The sequence below is a fragment of the Phyllostomus discolor genome, chromosome 6 (genome assembly GCF_004126475.2).
Source record: "Phyllostomus discolor isolate MPI-MPIP mPhyDis1 chromosome 6, mPhyDis1.pri.v3, whole genome shotgun sequence".
Taxonomy (NCBI): domain Eukaryota; kingdom Metazoa; phylum Chordata; class Mammalia; order Chiroptera; family Phyllostomidae; genus Phyllostomus; species Phyllostomus discolor.
Genome location: NC_040908.2, coordinates 48,395,985 through 48,419,012, shown reverse-complemented (window position 1 = coordinate 48,419,012; position 23,028 = coordinate 48,395,985). Strand labels below are relative to the sequence as shown.

Here is a 23,028-nt window from a genome sequence, read left to right as displayed (position 1 = left end):
ACTTCTTGTTTTATAATTTGAATTTTCTTACTTTCTGCTAAATTAAACCTCTTATTGTATGTGAATTTGAGTGTCCTCCCATAGATTTTACTGCCGTATTAATCTTTAACGTGCTTAGGGGAGTAGAGTAAATTAAGGCATATGGGTAGGGTGGAACATGTATAACTTATAACTTGTTTAGGAAGAAGGAAAGATTGTGGAAGGAACAGAACTTTTGCTGATTCTTCATTTTATGAAATAGTGCTTACTGATTATTCATAAAAATTATTTTACTATAAAAAACTTGACTAAAATATATGCATGAAGAAGAGCTGACGCTGTCAACCTGGTTCCATTTTGGTTTTCTAGGAAGCTGTATTTACAGCCTTGATTAAAGAGAATGATCCAGAGGTGAGTTTTGCCTTAAGTGCTTTTCTACACCTGTTTACTTGATAGGAACATTGGTTGTTTATGTGTTTACCTGCTAGAAATTAAAGGAAATCTTAGTACTAATTTTAAAATATTGAGGTGATGGAAATGTCACATGGGTCTTCTCTTGGTAAAATAAGAAATCAAGGGTGATGGTAATCCCCGATAGGAAATATTTTCCAGATATTGGAGCCATATTAAGGGCCAGATAGGGTAGTACCTGTCTGAGAATGTTTGGGGAAAATACTATGTTGATAGACATTTATACTTCCTGTTTAATGTATTGATTCATTGATAAATCTAAAACTATGACTTTGTTATCTTCACCCATATAGTCGTCTTTTTTTTTAGTCTTGGGAGAAGACATCGTTTGACCCTAAAAAATTAAATTACTATTAATCTATGTTGTACATTTGATACTTAAGCTGTGTGTGTGTGTTTTTTATCCCTATGCTGTCTCAAAAAAAAAAAACTATAGGCAAATACAGATAAAATACACAGTCGATTTGTACATCTTGATAACTTACCAGAAGATGGACTTCAGTGTGTACTTTGTGCTGGACTTCAGTTTGGGAAAGTGGATCACCATCTATACTTGAGTAATAAAAACAAGGTAATAAGGTCCCTCCTATTTTAGCTCTATGTTCATAGAGAATATAAAAGTGGACCCTATATTCTATGGTCTGCAGCTCTTAGTTTAGCTTCTGAACTAAAGCATCTATAAGCATTATTCAGCCTCTTAACAGAATTATGATAAACCAATATATTTTCTTTGAGCTATGACAAAGAAGAGATGATCTTTCTCTCTTCTGAGAACTTCTAGTTTTAGGGGGAAATAAAACTTGCACAGAAGAGAAAAATGATATAGTACAAAAAGCATTATCTTGTGGGGTAAGTTTTAACATGAGTTTATCTGGCTTTAACTATATTTGTACCTTGGCTACGTTGGTTTACACTTTTAGTCCTCATTTGTAATATGAAAAAGTATTACCACTTGTTTTCTAAAGTCCCTTCCAACCATAAAACACATAGTTAGATCTCTTTGTTAGGTATATGAAAAGAAGTATAAAATGATCATTCCTTAATTCTGTGCTTTGGCTTCTTTCCTTAAAAGAAATTATTAACTTCTTTACATTAGCTATGTCCTTTGTGTTTAATACTGTGTGTGTGTGTGTATTCCTTTAAAAGTAGGTTTTGATCAACCTTGTATTACCTTAAAAGGTAGGATTTGGTATGAATGTTGGAAATATTTACTTCATAAAAAGTACCTAACTGACCAACAACTAATTATTAATTTCTTTGACATGCTTCTAATTGATGCATAGTACATGTTTGGTAATTTAGAAATAGTGGTATAGGATGGAAGGGAGATGACATTTTTTATTGTAAAATATATATAACAAAATTTACAATTTATCTATATTTAAACATCAGTGGCATTGTATACTCACATTGTTGTGTAGTCATTACCACTCCTATCTTCAGAACCTTCTTCATCTTCCAAAACTGAAAAATTCGGTCCATTAAACAGTAACTCCCCATTTTCTCTCTTCTTAGACCCTAGCAACCACCATTCTACCATTCTACTTTCTGTCTCCAGGAATTTGACTACTCTTGATACCTCCTATAAGAGGAATCATACAGTATTTGTTCTTTTGTGAATGGCTTATTTCACTTAGCATATTGTCTTCCACCATGTGTTGTAGCATATATCAGAATTTCCTTTTTAAGGCTGAATAATATTCCATTGTATGCATATACCACACTTTGTAGATGGACACTTGGGTTACTATTAACTTTTGGCTATTGTGAATAATGTTGTTATGAACATGGATGTACAAATATCTGTGTAATTCCCTGCTTTCAATCCTTTTGGGTATATATTAAGTAGTGGAATTGCTGGATCATAAGATAATTCTATTTTTCATTTTTTTAAGGAGTTATTCATACTTTTTATTATCTTCTCCAAAGGCAATTCTTCAGCTAGATAGTACTGAATCTGCTCAGTCAATGTACAGCTTTCTAAAACAAAATCCACAGAACATTGGTGACCATGTGTTGACCTGCACATTATCTCCAAAGGTAGACTCACTGGAGGTAAGATTTCTTTGTATCACTTTTTGTGCTATTAGAAAATGAAGTAAGCATAAAGGTCATTCTTTTAAGGTTAGATGATACACACTGAAGGTAATTTCAAGAATTATTTTTGTGCAGTAATCAAACAATGCAATCAATGATTCAGAGTTTAGATGCTTTCATTTAAAAATTTGTTTCATAATCACTGTTCCAATTTTTATATTTTATGGAACAGCATAAATTTGAGACTAAATTGAGGTAATTTTGAAAAATATAGCATAAAACTTATTTTGGAAATATGTATGGAGTGATTCCATATATGTAATATGGTTATTTCCAAACACAGAGACTGCTTGGAATTCATTTCAGCTCCGTCCTGGTGAAGTTTGTTTATTCTTTTTCTTTTATTTGCTTAAATTATATTTATTATAAACTCTTCTTATATAAGAAATAAGATTTTATGGGTTCTTGGCTTATACACTAATAATAAATGTATGGAAACTATGGATAGTCCACCTTTGAAAGAATGGAATTCAAACTTATGTTTTCACTTTCTAATAACTTCATTGTCAGTAGCAGCAGGTAAACAACAGGGCTTAAATTTGATGACCATATGCTTTTTGTTTGTTAATCTGCCAAAAATCTTGTACTAGCTTGAGAAAATGAAAATTCACTTTAAAACCAAATTAAATAGGGAACCTGAAAGTAAATGTAGCATAATGTATGCTGATACTGATGCAAACACAACTTGAGGGAGTTGTGTAAACTGATAATTCAGGAAAAAACTTTAGAAGTTTCTAGTCCTTTTTTCTCATTAGACATTGTATTTTTAAAACTTTGTTTTTGATCTGTTTTTAAGGTTTTGCTTTGTTCATCTGAGTTCAGAATTAAACACTGAGTGTACAGAAATTTTTCTTCCAGAAATACGGTCCTGAATTCTTAAGAGTTAAAATGAAGCAAGTGAAAATTGCAGAAAACCTCACCATTATTCAGAATCTTACTCTTACAACTTATTAAATTGGGGATCCCATTTGGCTTATTGTGAAAGTATTAGCTGCAGAATTCAGTAGTAATAAGAGTGGTTCTATAAAGAAGGAAATTATATGTCTATAATTTGTACACTTAGAGGTGACTTTCTTATAGAAGTTCCCAGTCATTTCTCAAAATGATTCTATGTTTTTGTTTTCTACAGTATTTAGATTATGGCTTTCCTATACAGTTTGGGAATTGTTTTTTATTGTTTAACAAAGAAGACTGTTTTCATGTTATTCAGGTCATATGCCTTACTATTTGTTAAATAGAATCTATTCTCTTCTTATAGCTATTCTTCTGATTCCTGTTCTAAATTTACTGTCTTTTTTTTTTTTTTTTTTTGGTAAAGCAGCCATATATCTTTGACTTTCTTTTTATTGCTCTTCTGAGTTACTTTTGTTATTTCTTGGATTCTTTGTCTCCCACACTCTTGGATTACTTTTCTGTTTGCTAGAGTTACATTGTCAAAAAATTTTCCCCAGAAAGTGTGTGTGGGCAGTAAACTTGCATATATGAATCTGTGCATATTTGAAAATGACCTTATTTTGTCTTTATGTATTTCACTGATGATTAATCTAGGTGGAGAATTCTGTGCTCAGATTTTTTTAACCAATATTGTTGAGAAGGCTGATTCCAGTCATACACCTTTATGTATTCTATTTTTTTTCCTCTCTTAAAGCTTTTAGCATTTATTCATTAAACAAACACTTACCTAATTCTTTTTCTATGTCAGCCCTGTGTTAGATATTGGAGTACATTGATGAACAGATCAATCAGTGTCCTAATCTTCAAGGAGCTTTTTTAGTGGAGGAGATGAACTAACTATAAATAAATAAATGCATATTATAATGTCATGTGGTAAAAAGTACTATGAAAGTGATGGACGGGGATAATGTGTATCCGGCATAGACCCTCTGAGGTAGAGTTATTTGAGAGATTTGAAGGAAGTGAGAGATGAATAGCTCTATGACTATATCAAGGAGGTGGGTTTTTTTTTTTAAGAAGAGCAAAGGCCTTAAGGATATTTGGTGTTTCAAGAATCTCCAAGGAGGATTATAGGGCTACTGCAGTGAGCAAGGTTTTATCTTGCTTTGGGATTTACTACCAATATCCTGCTTAGAATGTGTACTCAAGGAATTTATAAAATCTAAAGATTAGTGTGTTAATGCACCTGAAGAAATTTTTCCTCATTTCTGTGACCATTTCTTTTATTTATTTATTTATTTATTTATCTATCTATCTATCTATCTATTTATGAAGATTTTATTTATTTCTAGAAAGAGGGGAAGGGAAGGCGAGAGGGAGAGAGAGAAACATCAGTGTGTGGTTGCCTCTCGCACGCCCCCCTACTGGGGACCTGGCTGCAACCCAGGCATGTGCCCTGACTAGGAATCAAACTGGCAACCCTTTGGTTCACAGCCTGCACTCAGTCCACTGAGCTACACCAACCAGGGCTGTGATTATTTCTTTCTTCAATTTTTAATGTTCTATTTTTCTGGAAATAATACCTATACCAATTCTGTGGATGCTATATCCTGTTGAATTTTTCTTTAGAAAAATTCTTTAGTGATGTTTTTAAAACTGTTCAGTTCTCTGCAATGCTTTCAGCTTATCTTGTTCATTTTTGTGCATCTATTTTTTTTTTCTTTCATTCATTTATGAAGAAGCAAGTTAGCTAGTAAAGTTATCTGGTATCAATTTCTTCTACTATCATATAGAGCCCCCCCAAAACTGTTTTCCCATGAGTGGGAAACTTGCTTGGAAACACTGTGTGGATGGGGTGTATCAACTGCCATCTTTAATTTTAGTTATAAATCATTACACTGGAGACTCAATACCCCACCAGATACTCCAGTAAAGGAGGCCTTCAGTCTGAGACTCCAACACCCACACCAGGAATCCTCTCTGGGCAGGCACATAATTCAATTTTTTTAAAGTACAGTTCTCAGTTTTTAATTTGACAAAATATAAAGAAAGAATAATTCTCGATTCAGAGTACACAACTCCTACAGAAAAAGGAGCTGGCATGTGTAAGCTATAAAGGGCATATATTTCTGCTGTTTTGTGCACTAATGTGTCCTAAGTGCCTGGACCTGTGTTTGATACATAAAAACTGAATTTTAATTACTGCTTCCAGTTTGGGCCCCAAAACATTGCTTTCTTAGTGGTTCAGACATGTGTTTAAAAGGATTATTCTTAAATTTTACCCACTTCTAGATGTTTTGAGAGGAAGCTTTTTAAGTCAACTAGTTTCCCTTATAAATAGCGCTTTTTTTAAAAGTAATAATTGCACAATGAAGATGTTGATATTTCACGTTGAATGTTTTTATTCTTAGCAAAAGATGGCATTTCCATGCTTTTAAAATTAGAAATTTGTTTTTTTCTGTCAACACTAAGGAAACTTAACTTTTCTTATTAATTGCTGTGTGTCAGTTATTCTCTGTAACCTAACTTTATCTAATGAGAAAAAAGTTCTAGGGCCTGATAATTATATGGACATTGAAAACTAACTTTCGAGTTTGTATTTTTTTAGCTTAGATTTTTTAAGCTAAAATCATTGCATTGATGGGTTAAAAATTTAAAGTCCAGTAGAATAGCCTCTGATAAAATGTGGAATTGTGTTACAGGCTCAAGCTGAGAAAGAACAAGAACTAGGAAAAGAAAGGTAAGTTTGCTAACGTATTCATGTGGTATTTAGTTAACTAGTACATTTCATTTTTGTGTTTTGTAGTAATTGTTCACATGTAGCAAAAAATTGATATTTTACATGTTCTTCGTGTGTGTGTGATGGGTTTTTTTTTTTTCTTTTTGGTTTTGACCAAAGGGTGGTTTCTCTGTTTGTTTTTGTCTCTGAATATTTACTGATTTTTTAGAAACTGTATAAACACAGTTTGAATTAAATATATAAATATGACTTTATGAAATGTTTTAAGATTCTTGAACAGCTCAACTCTGTAATCAGTATTAATTCTTCTTGTTAGATTTTCTATTCCAAAATAGTAACACATAATTGTAAAATTTTGAACATTTGCATAATCTTTGTAGAATTTTATTGACACCAAAAAATAGTGTTCTCTATATATTTTGATACTTTGTTAAAACAGGTAGGGTGGGAAGGGGTATTTGTAAAACAAAGTAATGTGTACGCTGCTTTATATTTTCAGAGAATGAAAGCTCATTCTTCAGAGTCTACACAAAACTAGTGACTCACAACTTTGTTTTGACCACATTGTCTTCTTAGTCACTTTCTCATCCTGATGAATCCACCCTTATCACCACCTTTGCCCCACCAATGAATAACTTCTCTTTTACTGCTCTTCACTGGAATTTACTGATTAAGACTTCTTTTTCCTTCTTTATATATTAAGTAATTTGCCCCTATTTGTTAGAATCAATGTACTAAGAGCTTGTAAGTATGAAAGAGCATTTTGAAAGTGTTTAAAATATGGAAAGTTTAATTTTATTTGATGCACTAATTTTAAGATGTCTGGAAAACAGGCTGTCTTACCAGTTTTTCTTCTCAGTAATTAATTTTTATAAAATGAGACTTTTAAATGACAAAGATGGTTATGTGTACGTTCAAATATATTGGTAAATTTAAACAATAGGTTTAATGTATGTGTCAACATGTACTTTTTTAAGTTGTACATTATCATACCAATTATATTCATATGCCTAAGAAGTAATACCAACAGCAGTGTTTGATATAAAAGCACATAAAGGGCTTAATAAGTAACGATACCATATGTGGTATTAAAGATAGTCCTATAGTTTGGCCACAGTAACTCTGGCTGGTAAGTAGGCTCTCTGAAAAATCTATTGTATATATTTCATCTGACAGAGTTTCTTTCAGGTATGCAAATATAGGTATCATTTGTGTTTGGGTCATTTTTTTTCCCTCTATTTTGAGTTACCTTTTAAAGTCAAATATATTTCTTAATGAATCAGAAATAGTTGTCTAAAATTAATTTTAAAAATTCTAGCACTAGAACTTTAATTCCCATTTTGTACTTTTTTCTGACTTCTATGACATTAGAGGAAAAGATGTGGGAATTAACCCAAATATTTCACATCTGTTTACCGAAGTAAACTGATCCTGAGAAAACACTGATTTTTTTTAAGTACTTGTGGGTACTAATTCATAATGAGTGTGATCCTTTGTTTATAATTAAACTATTTAAATATTTTTTTTACTTAAAGGAAATCTAACACAGGTATATTAATAATTGAATAATAATTCTACATCTTGCCTGTTCTCATCTCCCTTTTCCCCCTTCATGTAAACATTATTCATCATATGATTAAGGCTACCAATAAGGATACAAGATAAAATTTCCACCAGCTCATTAATAATGTTGGGAAGTATTCAGTGGCCCTCAGAAATAAATACTACTCTTCAGTATTGTTAAGTCTCAGTCTAAAGTTTCTCATCAGGTATATGGTATAGTGTTCAAGTTTATTCTCATACCCAGCTTTTATTGTATGCCTTTTCTAAAGATTTTGAAACTGGTATTATGGGGGTAGGGGTGGACAAAGGGTGGGAGATTAATACCTGTACCCTGAATGCCTTCCTTGAATCCTTTTTTGCGCCATTTCTCAGAATATGATTTTTTTTTGAGGGACTGGTTGTTTCATTCTAGAGTTAATAATTTTTCGTTTATTTGACATTTCAAACTTACATTCCAAGCTCACTGGATGAACACTGAGGTTTTTACAAGACCATATTAGCCAGAAAACTAGATACTAACTTTTGCTAAGTGAATTCTATGAAGAAAGCGCTGTAATTTTTTTAAAAATAGCACACAAGAACAAATATGGAATTGAGCCATTTTTCCGAGTAGGTCTGTGCTCTCAAGTAGGTTTGAAATTGGAACTGCTATGTAACGATTCATCTTATAGAAAAGATAATAGCTTTTTTTAAAATTGATAAACTTTAAATGTGGTGAAAGGGGAAGGACTTGATATATCCTGAAGCCAGGAATCAAACTCTTTATTGCTATTCTTGACCAATATATTGGAATTTTTGTATAGCCCTAATTTGTAGAGACTTTAGGGTTAATGTGCAGGTCTCTAATGAGGCAGAAATTTGAATTTAATCTTTATTATTAGAAATGAGTCTTGTAATTTAAAAACACAAGCTCATGTTTTGAATAATATTTACATAACTGCCATAACTGAATGTCACAGGTTTTTCTTGTCTTTGTCATATTTGTGCTTGGCCACAAGTTTTATTTTGATTAGCCCTAAGAATCTGGAACCATTAAAATCAGCCAAATTGGTATTTTTGAATATAAGGGATGTGAATTATTTCAAATAACCTTTAAACCCTTTCAGTGTACAAAGGGTAGCTTATACAAATTAATAGAATATGTATTGATTAAGGCCTATGGTTACTGGCTGTTTAACTTAAATTCCTCAACCTGTTTGCCTTTACATTTTTCAAGATGTGTTTTTCTGATGTCTTGGAAAAGTTTTCTCCTTTGGAAGTTTAAACTTAACAATTTTAGGGGGAGGACTAGTTTGTTGGCTCAAATTTATAGACCCTCATGTGGTAGCACACTTTTTCCAAACTTATAAAATACTAACATGTCAGGACACAGATATACATCGTCTTGTATTAAATAAAGGTTATATGGCTACCCCTTGAGAAGCGTATCATAAGGGTTGTCTCATTTTCTCCTTTTTTTAAGGAAAAAAGTCAGTATTCTTTACTATGTGGCATGACCACTTTCTGGTATCTTCCTCTAACCTGCTGCTTCTGGTGTAATTGAGTGAATGTATTTGTTGAACTTCAGTTTGTGTTGATATCATGCAGATGGACACTCTCTTCGGAAGCTTTAATTTTCCTTGTTATTCTTCAAGACTACATCTGATCTTTGGAACTTTAATATAGTCTATTGTGTCTCTGTCTCAATGAAAGTAGTTTAATTACAGAATCACACTTTTGTTTACTTAGGATTTGGGAAGAACACGATGAAATAAGATCAATTACATATAGTTGACTCATACTCCCTCCATTTCTCATGAATAATTTTACTTAACATTTTTAGGTTATGTATTGGAATTTTTAATTATTCTCTGTAACTAGTATGAGAAGTAATCCTTCTCATAATATAGCCAAAGGCACATATTTTATAATAAGACTACATATTTATGTTAGGGTGATTCTATCAGTTTCACCTCTAACTTTAATTCTCCAAGAGAGGATTTAAAAGACACTTCCAATGAAAGTTTTAAGTATTAGTTATAAATACAGTTCTTGGGAAATTAAAAACAAATCTTTCTTGTCCCGAAAAGAAAGAAAACAAATAAAGAAGTGACTTGGTTAATAGTATCGCCTTTTCTTTCTACCAGTTTCTACTCATGTTCCTTTTAGGTAAGGTCGACTTAACAATATTTTAAATTTCAATGCATGGGTTATTATTTTTATTGTAGAACTATACAATATTTTTTTATTTCAATTACCACTGTTGGAAACATAGGACCTAATAATAATTTGAGATGTTCACATTCAGCCTTTCAATGTCAGATGCAAACTTAACACAGGAAAAAAAGATTGGTTGTAACTTAAATGAGTGCAACGATCCTACTAATGGTTGTAATTTTGCCATTTCCTTTGTACTAAAAAGAAATCTTCAATACAATGGAGGATTTCTTTAAAATTTTTATATTGTTTACCTTATTTACCTCAAGACATCTTAACTGTTTTAATGCTGATTGGCTGGATTTCCCAATGCTTATTGTAAATGCATCAGGAAGTCGTAACAATTGGCATCAACAGGATTTTTTATGATGGTTGAATTCTCATCATAGTTTGATTTTTGTTTGTGTTTTTGTTTGTGTTCTTTTTTTGTTTGTTTTTAAATACTTTTAGCCCTGACTTGAAAAACAATCCAGTTGATGAAAGTGAGGTGCAAACAGCAACTGATAGTCCCTCTGTTAGACCTAGTGAGGTTGAAGAAGAAACTATTCCCAACATGCAAACAGGAACTTCTGTACAGCAGGAAGAGTCTTGTGAGGAAGAACCTGAAAAAACACTATGTGACTCTGACTTTGCTATTGAAACATTGGAAGTTGAGACTCAAGAAGAGGAGGTCAAAGTGGAAATTCCTCTTGTAGCATCCATTCCAACCACTATTGAATTATTCACTGAAAATGTAGAGGAGTCCGTCTTAAATCAGCAGGTATATACCAGTGACTTTGGGAAGGAAGAGACAGAAATGATTAATCCTGAAACAGAATTAGCAACATCTGACAGTGCATTTATAGAAGAAAGGAACATCCAAGGAATTCTAGAAGAATCTCCATCTGAAGCAGAAGACTTCTTTTCTGGGATTACACAGGCTATGATAGAAGCTATAGCTGAAGTGGACAAACATGAAACTGACTCAGAAATAGTGCCATCTACTTGTGTTGTGGCCTTGGTACCAGGAGTTTCCACTGGGGATGAGAAGACAATGAGCAAAAAGGAAATTTCTGAAAAAAGTAACGTGGGTGAAAAGGAGGAGAATGAATTTAATACTAAGGAAACCAAAACAGATTTGCAAATAGGAACAGAGAAGGCTGAAAAGAATGATGCTAGGATGGTTGCAGAAAAGTTGGAAAAAGTTGTTGTAGCAATGAAAGAAAAGCCTGCAGAAAACACTGTGATCAAGGCATACCCAGCTAAAGGACTGGGTCAGACCAATAAGCTTGATGAAACTAGTAAAACTAGTGTGCTGGCTGTATATAGTGCACCTAGCAGTAAATCAAGGATCAAGACTGGTGTGGTCTCTTCTCCAAAGGCAAAAACTACAGCTTCAAAATCTGAAAGCCAGAAAAGTTTTCTAAAATCTGTACTCAGAGAACAAATAAATGCTGAAAAGAAACTTTCAGTCAAGGAATCAGGTCTTAAACCTGCAAGTGCCAGGTTGGCTGAAAGCATCAGTAAATTCAAACCTACTCAGAGCAGTATTACCAGAGGAGGCAGTGGAAGGATCTCAGCCCTCCAAGAGAAGGATTATAAACTGGATTACAGGGATATTACAAAACAGTCTCAGGAAACAGAGGCTAGACCTTCCATCATGAAACGGGATGACAGCAACAATAAGGTGAGGAGGGTAGGAAGAATGGTTCAGTGTATTTTTGAAGTGATTAGCTCTCCTATAATAGCTATGGAGTAGGAGATGTCATCTTGTTTTATACTTTTGTCTCCTCACTTCACTCCCAAGCTCCCATTTATTTCCCTTTCTGATTCCATTGATCTAAACCAATAGATATTTAGAATAATAAGCTCAAGTTCATAATTAACAGGTTTGAAAAGCATTATTTGGATAAAATGTGGTCAGAAACCTAACTTTGTGGTTGAAAAATAAAGTCTGCAGTGAGTCTCTTCAGGTGATTTAGCACTCTACTTCTGAATGGGAAGTAATTTTCTCTTTTAAATTGAAGCTTCATTTATCAACTTACTGATTGCCCAACTTAGACATTGTTGGGAAAGGTCAGTAAAACTGAATTTAACCACAACTTACAGACTATGTCTATACTGTTAAATAACTGCCAACTTAATTTGGTATACCTGTTATATATTAGCATAACTCAGCGATTTTCAACCTTTTTCATCTTATGGCACCAATCACATAAACTAGTTGCTAACTTCTGCGTGCGGCTCACCAAAAAATACATATTTTGCCAATCCAACAAAAAAAAAATGGGTTTAATTTTGATTCAATTCATTTACACCAGATGGCTATTGTTCTGTTGGCTCTTGTCTTTTTTTTTTTTTTTTTTTTTTTTTTTGACAAAGGGAAAGAGGTCAGTTACCCTGACTAAATAGTCTGGTATTACATGTTTTAAAAATTCTTGCAGCACACCAGTGTGCAGTGGCACACCGGTTGAAAATCGCTGGCGTAACTGAATGTGTTTGGATAATGTTTGAATTCTCTCTCCCTTTTTTGTAAGAACATTAATAACCTAGTTGTAAATCTTTTTTTTCCTGTATTTTTTTTACTTAATATTTCAGACTTTGGTTGGGCAAAACACTAAGAATCCTAAAAGCACCACTGGTAGAAGTTCCAAATCTAAAGAGGTGAGAAACAGTTTATTAACATAAACCGTTCTCTTTCATCCATCCATAGAAGAGTTCATCTACCTTATAACTGTGTGTCTCATAATAATTAAATTGCTACAGAGCAAAGGATAGGAATGAGATGTTTTATTTTCTTTGGACCATACCACCAGTTTGTTTTGATCTTCAACTAAGTTTGTTGTGTCTTGGTATGGGGCAAAAAGTTACCCAGGGACAGAAAGAGAATTAGAATAGGAAAATACATTCAATCTCATATTGACAAGAAAGGTTATAAACATAGAGTAAAATTATATGTGAGAAGAAGAACTGGCATTTGACTGGAGTCTTTCTCATTTTGCAGTACTTCCAAAAATGTGGTCATTTGATAAATGAATGGGCTCTAAGATCTATTTTTCTGGAACTCAGTTACACTGCCAAATACACACCTTACATTTTATATTTGGTTGTTTACTATTTTAGATTTCCAACATTCACAGAATATTTTTTTCAGTTGTTTTAATTACTTCCCCTTTTAGGGGAGGAATTGGGCCAGTATTATTGGGGCAAGGGAAACATTAGTATTAAGCAGAATTAAGGACATGGTTAGCTCCATTGGCTTACTAAGTTGATAATACAATTGCTTAAGAATCTCCCCCCTAAATTACTGGGTATATATTCAAGTGTCATTATCATATGTACTAGAAATTGATCATTGATAGCCTACTAAATATATAGGAAGCATGTTGGGAATTTATTTTTTTTAGTTATTGACATTTTTCAAATTATAAATCCTTTTTTTGAAGTGTAGTAATATTAAGTCTTAGTAATTTTCCATGTAACTTCATCAGTATGTAAATTTGGTGTCTTAAAATGTGTAATATATATAAATTGGTCAATGGAACAGTCTAGGTAGCTACTTCCTAGCTACACTGGAATATTTTAACATAACGGAACAGTAAATTTTTTACATTACATTAATTATTTGGTAAATGCTTTAAATGTAGCTTTTTGTGTATTATATTTTAAAACTTGTATGTCATTTAGGAAATAGTTCTAGTCTTATTAAAATTAAGTTAAGGTGGAATTAGATTGTTATTACTAGGATTTTACCTTTGGCATTATTTACTTTGTGAATTATAGCTAATTCATTTTTGGGGCTTTTAAAAATAACTAATTTTAGCCTTTAGGAAACTTATCTGTAAAGAAATTCTCACAAATGATAATTCATTCGTATTTATTGGGACAATTTGAAATCTAGCCACTTCATCAGTAGTTGTTCACAACTCTGTGATTTTTTTTTTAATGCCTTTCCAACAGGAACCACTATTTCCATTTAATTTGGATGAATTTGTTACTGTGGATGAGGTTATAGAAGAAGTGAATCCTTTACAAGCCAAGCAGAATCCACTAAAGGGAAAAAGGAAAGAAGCTTTCAAAAATATCCCTTCTTCTGAACTTAATTTAAAGAAGAAGAAGGGGAAAACTTCTGTACCTCATGTTGTTGAGGGAGAATTATCTTTTGTAACATTAGATGAGATTGGGGAAGAGGAAGATGCAGCTGCACATCTAGCACAAGCTCTAGTCACTGTAGATGAAGTAATTGATGAAGAAGAAATAAATATGGAAGAAATGGTAAAAAATTCAAATTCACTTCTTACATTAGATGAGTTAATAGATCAAGATGATTGCATTTCCCACAATGAACCTAAAGATGTTACTGTATTGTCAGTGGCTGAAGAGCAAGATCTTCTCAAACAGGAACGCTTGGTAACTGTGGATGAAATTGGAGAAGTAGAAGAGCTACCTTTAAATGAGTCAGCAGACTTCAGTTTTGCCACTTTAAATACTAAAGGAAATGAGGGAAATACTGGAAGGGATTCCATTGGATTTATTTCTTCTCAGATGCCTGAAGACCCTTCTACTTTAGTTACTGTAGATGAAATACAGGATGACAGCAGTGATCTGCACTTAGTGACTTTAGATGAAGTAACTGAAGAGGATGAAGACTCTCTGGCAGATTTTAACAACCTTAAAGAAGAGCTCAATTTTGTTACTGTAGATGAAGTTGGAGAGGAGGAAGATGGAGATGATTTAAAAGTTGAGTTAGCACAGAGCAAAAATGACCATCCTACAGATAAAAGAGGGGATAGGAAAAAGAGAACTGTGGACACAAGGAAGACAAAATTTGAAGCCTTGTCCCAAGGGGGCCCAATAAGTGAGAATGTTTTGGAAGAAGATCTGAAAACCATGATTGAAAGGCACTTTCAAGGTAGATACTTAAAAGTAATGTTTTTTTCTTCTTTTATGAAGGTATTACATTTAAAATTTTTTAAATGTTTTATATTTTAATTTAAATATTTTATATTTAATATATGCAGCATTACTAATACTTTCACTATGTTGATACAAGAAGCTAACAAATAGTTATGGCCAGTGATATTTTCCAAAGAAATGTAACTTTCACAAATTTCTCTTAGTTACAGGGTAGACCTTGCCCTGAATTATTGTACCTCAAGAAAAGATGACAAAACTAAAAACCAAACTAGAGTACCCAAATTAGAATTGGAATGAAAGTGATACATTTTCATTATGGGGAAAACCAGCTTTGGTTAAGAAGGATGTTTATACCAGACTGCCTCTCAGTTTTTTGTTTAGATTTCAGATTTAGAAAAATTCGTGAAGGTATTATTTTCATTTTTAAGTAATATTTTGAGGGTAAAGAATAAGAAGCTAGCTCACTTTCAAGACTTGAGGGAGATCAAAATAATTTCCAATAAAGAAATCTTGAAAAAGTTAACCAAACTAAGAATAAAAAATCCTAGGGAAGGTCCTACCAGTTTGTGGAACAAAGTAGAAGAATATGTATAGGCTCCTTAGGGAAAGTCATAGTTTGGAACAAGATAAATCAGGAAAAAAAAGGAGAATGTGTAGACTAATGCTGAATGTTTTTTTTAATAGAATCATTTTATATCAGAAATAAGTTTTCTTTCCAAATTTGAGCATTCTCTTACTTGCACAAAAGGTATTAAAACTGTCATTCAGAGTTAAAAGCAATTTAAATACTTAACTGTAGCAATAACTTAGACTTTCTTTTTAAAGCTAAAGTGCCAACCAAGAGAGTTAGAATTGGGAAAACACCACCACTGGAAAAAGCTGTTGAGACAGAACCAGAGCCAGATGAAGAAGCCTACCAAATTAGTGAAGGTAAAGCAGGATTGATGGAAGGGGGGAGGGGGGGCAAAAAACAGTAAAATACAGTGGGGGATTGGGGGAGTCAGCCTTAATAATGATTAGATCTGTATCAAGATTTTTACTTTTGTAATTTTGGGACATAGTAGAACATAATGAAATGGGCTAATAGAATGATAGACAATCCTGTGATAATAGAAGGTGACAGATTTGTGGAAATGATCCGTGAAAGGTTATTCTGACCATGTTGCAATATCAAGTGGAAGTCATTTATTAACTATCTCTTATTTATAGAGCGATCTGTTGGTTTGTAGATGCTGCCAAGCAGCCAGCCAGTGAATTAAGATGTCTTAATAACATTAATAATATTATGTTGAAACAAATAGGGAATATTGTCTAAGTGAAGGAGAGTTCTCTAGTCACACAGCAACTATTTGTTGTTGTGTCCATTATATTCATAGAAGAATGCTAAAAGGGGTAGGTAATAAAGCACACTGTTCCAGATCTCAAGTTTATTGATTCAGAGAGGTAAAGCAAAAAATCAACTACCCAAGTAACTTAAACAGCTTTTGTATTGTTCTTTTTCCAGTGCCCTTTTTGCCCTCTTGCTTTTCTGTCTTCTCTAAGGAAAAATTACCAACTGTGATTCAGTCAAAGTTCATTGAATCTGATCTTAGCTGGGTCTTCAGTGCTGCTCCACAGTCTGTTACAGGCCTCTTTCCCATTTCCTAACTAGCTGTACTATAAACCTTTTCCCCCCCTCTCTGTATCACCTAGCCTATTCCCTGGATAGCCTTGCTTTCATTTCATATTTGGGAGAGCAAATAAATCATCTCCCATCAGCCAGCTTTTATTTTACCTATATAGACTCTTCACATATAAAATATGTCCTAGTCTTTCCCATTTAAAAAACCATGCCCTTAACTTTGGAATCCCTTTGAGCTCTCATCTTTTCTCATTTCTTTTAGAGCAAAGCACTTAGAACACCCATTTTTACTTCTTCATCTCTCATTAAACTGTTTATATTTCATCTTTCTGAACGACCTTTCTGAATTGGTGTTGATAGAGAACCTCCATTGGGTTGTTGTAAAACTTGATTTAAGGTTTTTTTCTTATTCAGTTAGTTTTATTTGATTTCTCTCCATTATTTGTTCTTGTTGATCATGTCTTCTTTCTTGAAGTGCTCTCTCAAATGGGCACTCCTCTGTCTTCGCCTCTTCTCTATAACCTCTCTTCAATACCAGGCCATAGTTAGTGACTTAACTGAAGAATGAGCAAGAGAGCCCTGACCAGTGTGGCTTGGTTGGGTGCTGCCCCACAAAGCAGAAGGCGGCTTGTTTAGTAACAGTTTATTTCCATTAATGGAGACAGAGTATGTTTGACAATGCGTTTTCTAGCTTAAGATCATTTTTAAACTTAAAACATTTGTTTTACTCTATCTAAATTTTAATTTATTTTGTTGATTTGAGAGAGAGCTAGTGAGTAACATTGATTTTGTTGTTCCACTTATCTGTGCATTCATTGGTTGCCTCCTATACGTGCCCTGACCAGGGATTGAACCTACAACCTTGGTATATTGGGATAATGCTCCAGCCAACTGAGCTACCCAGTCAGGGTTCTATTTAAATTATTATATAATTATTAATATTATTATGAGATAAATGTGTCTGGAGTTTCAGGAGCAGGTGTGTTTGAAAAGTTTATTACTTTGATGAGGGAATAAAACTTTCTGGGGAAGATACTGGAGGGTCTTTGAACCATCAAGTCAAGAAAAGGGAGATGGCCTTTTTTAATTGACTCTTATGGAGTTTATGACCAGTATAATGCTAGGAATAAGAAAATAAATAATGATACCATAATTCCCTAGCAATGTCAGATTTGGTAAAGGAAGCCTAATTGCATAGAGAGAACACTGAACTTGAAGTCACAAGTCTTGGTTCTAGCCTCTTTCACTTGCCATGCAACCTTGGGCCTATCTCTGTCTTCCTTTCTTGGTTTTGTTTTCTCCACCTATGAAGAAATAGGAAGAATAATTATTTGACTTGCTTAATCTCACATGAAATAGATGCTGAATGAATGATATTTATGTGAAAGAGTTTGTCAAGTACGTTACAGCAGTGCAAGGTGCTTCAGCCACTGAGGAGTAACTGAGGTTGCTTAGAACCAGTCTCTGTTTTTGTCTTCTCCCAATACCATGTTATGCAGTGTCTGGAGTGCTTCTTATATATTATTCATTCTGCTGGGCTTTAAACTTTGCATCTTCTTTTCTTTTTTCAGACATCAATTAATTTATTTTTAGGCAATATCTTTTATTTTTATTTTTATTATAGTTCAATTACAGTCATTCCACTTTTTCCTATTGCTCTTCTCTTCCCACCTGCCCTCACCCCCAACCCCACTCCCACACTCAATCCCCACCCCATTGTCTATGCCCATGGGTCCTTTATACATGTTCCTTGACTTACCTCTTCTCCTTTCCTTCATTATCTTCCTCCCACATCCCCTGTCACTGTCAGTTTATTTATTTCCATGTCTCTGATTCTATTTTGCTCATTTGTTTTCTTGATTAGGTTCCACTTATAGGTGAGATCATGAGATATTTGTCTTTCACCAGCTGGCTTATTTTGCTTGGCATAATACTCTCCAGTTCCATCCATGCTGTTGCAAAGAGTAGGAGTTCCTTCTATCTGCTGCGTAGTATTCCACTGTGTAAATGTACTGTTTACTGATGGGCACTTAGGCTGTTTCTAGCACTTGGCTATTGTAAATAACACTGCTATGAACATAGAGGTGTATAGGTTATTTTGAATTGGTGTTTCAGGTTCCTAGGGTATAATCCCAGCAGTGGGATTGCTTGATCGAAAGGCAATTCCATCTTTAGTTTTCTGAGGAAATTCCATATTGTTTCCCACAGTGGCTGCACCAGTCTGCATTCCCACCAACAGTATACTAGGGTTCCCTTCTCTCCATGACCTGGCCAGCACTTGTTCTTGATTGATTTGTTTATGATGGCCATTCTGACTGGTGTGAAGTGGTATCTCCCTGTGATTTGAATTTGCATCTCTCTGATAGCTAGTGATGTTGAGCATTCTTTCATATGTCTATGGTCCCCCTGTATGTCCTCCTTGGAGAAGTCTCTGTTCATGTCCTTTGTCCATTTTTTAATTGGGTGGTTTGTCTTCCTGGTGGGAGTGGGAGTTTTTATGTATTTTGGAGATGAGACCCTTGTCTGAGGTATCATTGACAAATGTTTTCCCATACAGTTCGTTCCCTCTTCATTCTGTTGGTGTTTTCTTTAGCCATGCAGAAGCTTCTTAATTTGATGTAGTCTCATTTGTTTGTTCTTTCCCTTATATCCCTTCCACTAGGGGACGTATTGGCGAAGATATTACTGTGCAGGATATCTGAAATTTTCCTGGGTTATGTTCTCATTCTGTCTAACAAGGGTCTTAGTCCATCAGTTTAGGTTCAGTTGGGGTTTTTTGGTTGTTTTTAGTTTTTGTTTGTTTGATTTTGGGTTTTGGTTGGTGCGGGGCATCGGAATTATTCTCTGCTTGTGTCCTTTTTTCCTTAATCCCCACTCCCTGACCCAGCACTGCACACACAAGTTAACTCTTGATGGTAATAATTTGACAACTTTCATTACCCTTTAAATTCTTTCTAGAACAACTTATAAATAGAATCAGCTGTTAGCTTTAGTCTTTTTCCTTTAAATCTATTCAGTAAGGTTAAATACCTACCCATTTATTGCTTACATCAAAGAATCTTGGAAGAGTGGTTGGGTGAAGTTAACCAGGGAAGATTTACTTAGAGAGGTGAGCCACATACTAATCTTTGAAGGAAGGGACTAGTAAATGTTAGCTTTACAAAGTGTAAATCTATTTTGAATAACTTTTTTCCTTAAAAAAATTAATGACTTTAGTTGATGAAGAATCTGGCTTTAAGGATTTAGAACCAGAACGAAAACGCAAGAAGATTGAGGACTCTTCTTTAGGGAAATCAGCAGCAGCTGATGCCTCTGAAGGTAAAGTAACAAAGACATTTTTTTCCTTATCCATATGAAATAATTCAGTACCATAATAAATGTTCTGTTGATTAGATGAGTAATGGAACAGCCTTTCTTAGATGACTATTTTAGAGTAAAAATTATCAATTTTACACATGGGCATTTCTGTAAAGTTTAATAAGCTGTGTTTTCACCTAGCAAGAATGTTTTTTTTAAGATTTTATTTATTTTTAGAGAGGGAAGGGAGAAAGAGAAAAACATCAGTGTGCAGTTGCTGGGGGCCATGGCCTGCAATCCATGCATGTACCCTGACTGGGCATGCACTGGGAATTGAACCTGCGACACTTTGGTTCACAGCCCATGCTCAATCCACTGAGCTATGCCAGCCAGGACACCTAACAGGAATATTTTTATTGATTGTACTCTTGAAGTCTGGTATATGTCTTTTTTTTTTTTTATTTCTGGTACTTTTGTTGTTGCTCTGATAATAATTGAATTAACACTTAACCAGGAAGACATTTCATTTTAAGTAGAACACCCTGAAAAGCTTGGCTAACAAACTTTGTGCATGGCTAGCTGAGATGATCTGAGGGGCTCCTTATTTGTCGGAATAGTCCAAAAAGGTTTATTTCCAAGGATCCCCAGGATTTTCTTTTCCAATGAATTGCAGTTCTGGAGGTATTCCATGTGTTCCTGGAGGATCTGGAATATTATAGGACTTGTTTAAAAATAAAATAAAGACCTTATTTTTGTGATTAAAAGCTTAATTATTCTTGGTCCCTAGATACATAGTAGTGTATATTATGTTTGTATGTAAATATAAACTGTGCTTAGTTCAGATAAATTAACATGGCTACAGATAAATTATTATACATTTTCCTCCTTTCTCTTTCCCCTCTCTCTTCCTGCCTATAGATTTAGACTTTCTTGTACCGAAGCCTGGATTCTTCTGTCCAATTTGTTCCCTCTTCTACTCAGGTGAAAAAGCAATGACAAATCACTGCAAGAGTACCCGTCATAAGCAAAATACAGAGGTAAATTCTTTTATTCTCAACTCATAAATCTTCAGGTGTGATGGTATTTTACTCAAACTACCTAAGTGTCCACCCAAAATGTACATTCTTTCCCTTTAAGAGAACTTTTGAAGGTTTGTGCCAGTTGATTTCTCTTAAATTCAGAATCCTGTTCCTCTTCCTTTATTATACCTTGCTGGTAACTTCTAGTCTTTCTCTCCTCTGGCGGCATTTGCCAGTAGATTCTGCAGATCACTAATCCCATGTGATACTTCAGTAAGTGTGGTAAACTATTCCTATGTGCTCTTGCAGAGTCATGGACACATAGCATATTAAAGTTTCTGATTTGTCCAGTCAGAAAGAACCACTTAACTATTTAACCCATTTTCTAGACTGATTGATTTACAACTCCTCCCCCCCTTTTTTTTTTCAAGTTCTACACATCTTCAGGGAGTGCTACTCTAGAGAGTCGTCATCAGTTATAATTCTGATTCCTCCTGTTTGAAACAGAGTTGCTTTATACATTTTCCATATGGAATGTATTGAGCTCTTATTTGCCAGAAACGTATTTAATCCCCCCTGTCAACTTTACTAGGTAGATTCTGTCATTCCAATTTTAAAGATGAGGATACAGGCTTAAAGAGTATCTAAACCCAAGTATCTAATTCCAGAGTAACATAGCTAGTTAATGGCAGGCCTAGTATTTGAACCTAGCTCTGTTTTATTCTAGGCTCAAGCCTTTAATTGCTATGCTCCAATTTTTCTAGCTTTCTTTGTTTATTTTTCATATACAAAAGCCCTGTTGCTCTCTTTGCATCTTTATATTTCTGTTCCTTTGCCCTCTCCCAGTCCCACCTTTATAGCTGGTTATTCCTTGTCTTTTAAGTTTCTACTTAAATATCAGCTTTTCAGAAAGGCTTTTGCCTAAGAAAGACTTCTTCCCCCAAAAAGAGTCAACTTGATTAATTAATTTGTTAATTTTCCCTTTATAGGGTTTCCCACCACCCAAATTACCTTATTTTTTTATTGTGTTTCTCTTCTCCCACTAGAATGTAAGCTTTGTGAGGTAAAGGGCCTCACCTATATTTTTGACCAAAGTCCCCAAGCACAAAGCCCAGTGCCTGGTATATCATTAATAATAGATGACTGGAAGGGAGGAATGTTCATGTAAGGCACTCTATTTCTAATCTGTATTTTATAGGCTCAGGCTCTTTTTATTTGTAAATACAATGAAATATATTACGTTTGTTTATATATATAGCAAAGCAACATCTAATACATATTTTGTATTGCAAATTGATTTTAACAGAAGTTCATGGCCAAGCAAAGAAAGGAAAAGGAGCAGAATGAGGTTGAAGAAAGAAGCTCTAGGTGATTGGGGGAAAGGGGGAAAAAAACTGTTAGAAATTTGTTTAGGGTCCAGTTGATTTGTGTATTTTTGTTATCACTTAATTTGTAATTTTTGTTTCAGAAGCAAATATTCATGTTGTACACATTTCTGATTGCCCTTGATGTAGAGGCTGCTGGGGAAAGTATGATGGGTTTGATTTTTATATCAAATCATCAGGCATGGAGAAATATCTTTTAGAAGTGTTCAAATAAATGTTCCTACTGTATATTTAAAATACCATCTTGTGTTTTTGGCTGATTTATTAAAGACTTGTTTGCCTCTGATTGCAGACCGGCTTCTTCTCTACGAGCACACCACAATGGCTTGGGATGTTTGGGGAGTCTTTCTGTGTTATAGCATGATAGTGTTTTACTTTTCTTCAGTTGTCTGTATTTAAGTCAAAGATTTCTTAAAACTCCCATTTTTTTTCTGGCTAAAATTAGTTTGTAGCATATTTGGCTCAGGTACATTTGAGTAAAATTCTACTTGATTTTTTTTTATGTGTTGGGAAGATACTTTTTTCTGCTTCTAGATATATCTACAATTTCTGCCAGACAAATTTATGGTAGCTCCTTACAAGTCATTTAGTATTAGCCTGAAAGTACAAAGAAGCCTTTATCTCTGTGCAGCACTAGAATCAATTTTTAAACATTTGAATTATTATTTAATCTGTAAGAAATTATAAGGGTACAAAAAATAACACGGTGGTTATTAAATGCTGGAACACAACCCTGTACTATAAATTTTAGATTAGGCCATGCTTCAGGCATAAGCCTGCTGACTTTGAATTATTTTAGTATGTAGTTTTTTTTTTAGCTCTTCTAAGATTAGAATGCACTGATTAATAGAGGGCGGGTGAGTAGCAGGA

General features: G+C 33.9%; 1 protein-coding gene across 4 annotated transcripts in view; it reads left to right on the top strand.

Annotated features, from left to right (window-relative positions):
* Positions 1–22,400, top strand: part of ZNF638 (zinc finger protein 638) — a 76,934-nt gene extending 54,534 nt beyond the window's left edge. For 2 of the 4 annotated variants that reach the window (XM_028514735.2, XM_036028087.1), the window contains 11 exons: positions 349–390; positions 887–1,021; positions 2,380–2,505; positions 6,144–6,181; positions 10,391–11,606; positions 12,518–12,583; positions 13,880–14,831; positions 15,662–15,766; positions 19,674–19,775; positions 20,673–20,791; positions 22,080–22,400. In XM_028514735.2, coding sequence (XP_028370536.1) covers positions 349–390; positions 887–1,021; positions 2,380–2,505; positions 6,144–6,181; positions 10,391–11,606; positions 12,518–12,583; positions 13,880–14,831; positions 15,662–15,766; positions 19,674–19,775; positions 20,673–20,791; positions 22,080–22,145 — 2,967 coding nt within the window. In that variant the 3' untranslated portion in view covers positions 22,146–22,400. The remainder of the gene's footprint in view (positions 1–348; positions 391–886; positions 1,022–2,379; positions 2,506–6,143; positions 6,182–10,390; positions 11,607–12,517; positions 12,584–13,879; positions 14,832–15,661; positions 15,767–19,673; positions 19,776–20,672; positions 20,792–22,079) is intronic. The other 2 variants (XM_028514736.2, XM_036028088.1) reach the window with 2 other exon arrangements.
* Positions 22,401–23,028: the final 628 nt, after the last annotated feature.